The sequence below is a fragment of the Cajanus cajan genome, chromosome 1 (genome assembly GCF_000230855.2).
Source record: "Cajanus cajan strain Asha chromosome 1, NIPB_CcT2T_4, whole genome shotgun sequence".
In the NCBI taxonomy this organism is placed as follows: Eukaryota; Viridiplantae; Streptophyta; class Magnoliopsida; order Fabales; family Fabaceae; genus Cajanus; species Cajanus cajan.
The window spans coordinates 2,346,830-2,348,291 of record NC_138517.1 but is presented as its reverse complement, the minus strand read 5'-3'; the positions used below and the strand labels follow the sequence as shown (position 1 = coordinate 2,348,291).

Here is a 1,462-nt window from a genome sequence, read left to right as displayed (position 1 = left end):
TTAAACCCAAAGAAGGCTTTCCTCATAAATAGCCATGCGGTGATAAATCTCTATAACTTCAATCATCTGATGCTCAACAACCCGATAAATGTTGTTCCACCTAAGTATCATTCCACTGGTGTTGTTTATGTAAACAATACCGTAATCTGTAGAACATACTGGTAAGATGTATCCCGAAGCCCAATCACACATATGCAATGTTACATTATGACTCCAACTCCGTTGACCACCATATTGCTTCATTGCCCATATTTTTACAACATAAAACGGTATTTCAGCATTCTCAAAAATCCCACAAAATGTTAGAGATTCATCAAGTATAACTAACGAACATAGTTCAACTCTTGACAAATCAACATCACCAGGTAGGCGAACAGTAATTGACCATCACACAATTTGTATGCTAAAATTTGATATGAGTTAATATTATAGGACAACACAAGCCAGTGCAGACGTTCACCAAAATACAAACCGAAGGACCCATTCCTGATGGTATCATCAGTATCCGTATATGATAATTCCATGTTCGTATGAATAGTAAACCACTCATCATTTGTCAAAGAATATCCTTCCACTATGCCAATCCCATCATATTTGTTTTTAGATATCTGAATGTAAATATACTGCCCTATATTTGGAGCATACCCCAAACCATAAAACTTAACAATATATTCATCCACAAATGGAGTTGACTGAATCGGTGGCCTCTTGTTGTATTTCCTCAAATAACCTGTTGTGGGATTCCAAGCATAAAACTTATACTCACCTCCAAAAAGAACTTCAACCAACACCACACCCTTGCATGCACCAACAGGTTTGATATGGGATCTGAATTCCTGACAAAGCAAATCTGTTCTGAATGTTCGCACGATGCCAGTATCATTTAGATGTTTGCTGATATCAACCAAACATATCTGTTGAAGTATTTCATTAATGAATAAAGGCTTCCTTACTGCACCGACTGCTGCATAATTTGCTTCCAAAAAGTTCCGATCAGACAATAACCTCTGCCAACTCTTACAAACGCATCTATATTTTGCAATACACTTGGCAGGCAAACGAACAATAATTTCCAATATTAACTCACATGGCAATGAAGATAAGTCCATCTCACTCTCAAATATGTATGTATATTGCTGTATCCTGATGCTACAAATGTTCTGATTTTATGGCTTTCGGTTTCTACATATATATATAAACTCATTGGATACTAACAGTCATCAATGGGGACTTGACTTGTACATGACTACTTATTTCGTATGCTGCATCGGTTCCCATCACCTATCAGTCGCGCCGTTTCGTTTGTGGGCCGTTTGCTTTGTGGGCCATTTGGTTTCTGGGGAGTTGTACCCCTTGTACCCACTGTGAATGTAAGGGTACCGGAACAGTCGTCTTTTTATTTTTTTTTCTTTTTAAAGTTATTTATTATAAATTACTTGTTTTTGTTTTTATTTTTATTTCA

General features: G+C 36.7%; 1 protein-coding gene across 1 annotated transcript; it reads right to left on the bottom strand.

The window, feature by feature from the left end:
• LOC145951095 (putative F-box protein At3g20705) lies at nucleotides 1–1,109 on the bottom strand. The gene is made up of 2 exons (XM_083062981.1): nucleotides 473–1,109; nucleotides 1–323 (listed from the first exon to the last, which is right to left on the bottom strand). The coding sequence occupies exons 1-2, from the start codon at nucleotides 1,107–1,109 to the stop codon at nucleotides 1–3; spliced, it is 960 nt and encodes a 319-aa protein (XP_082919107.1).
• Between the last annotated feature and the right edge of the window lie 353 nt (nucleotides 1,110–1,462).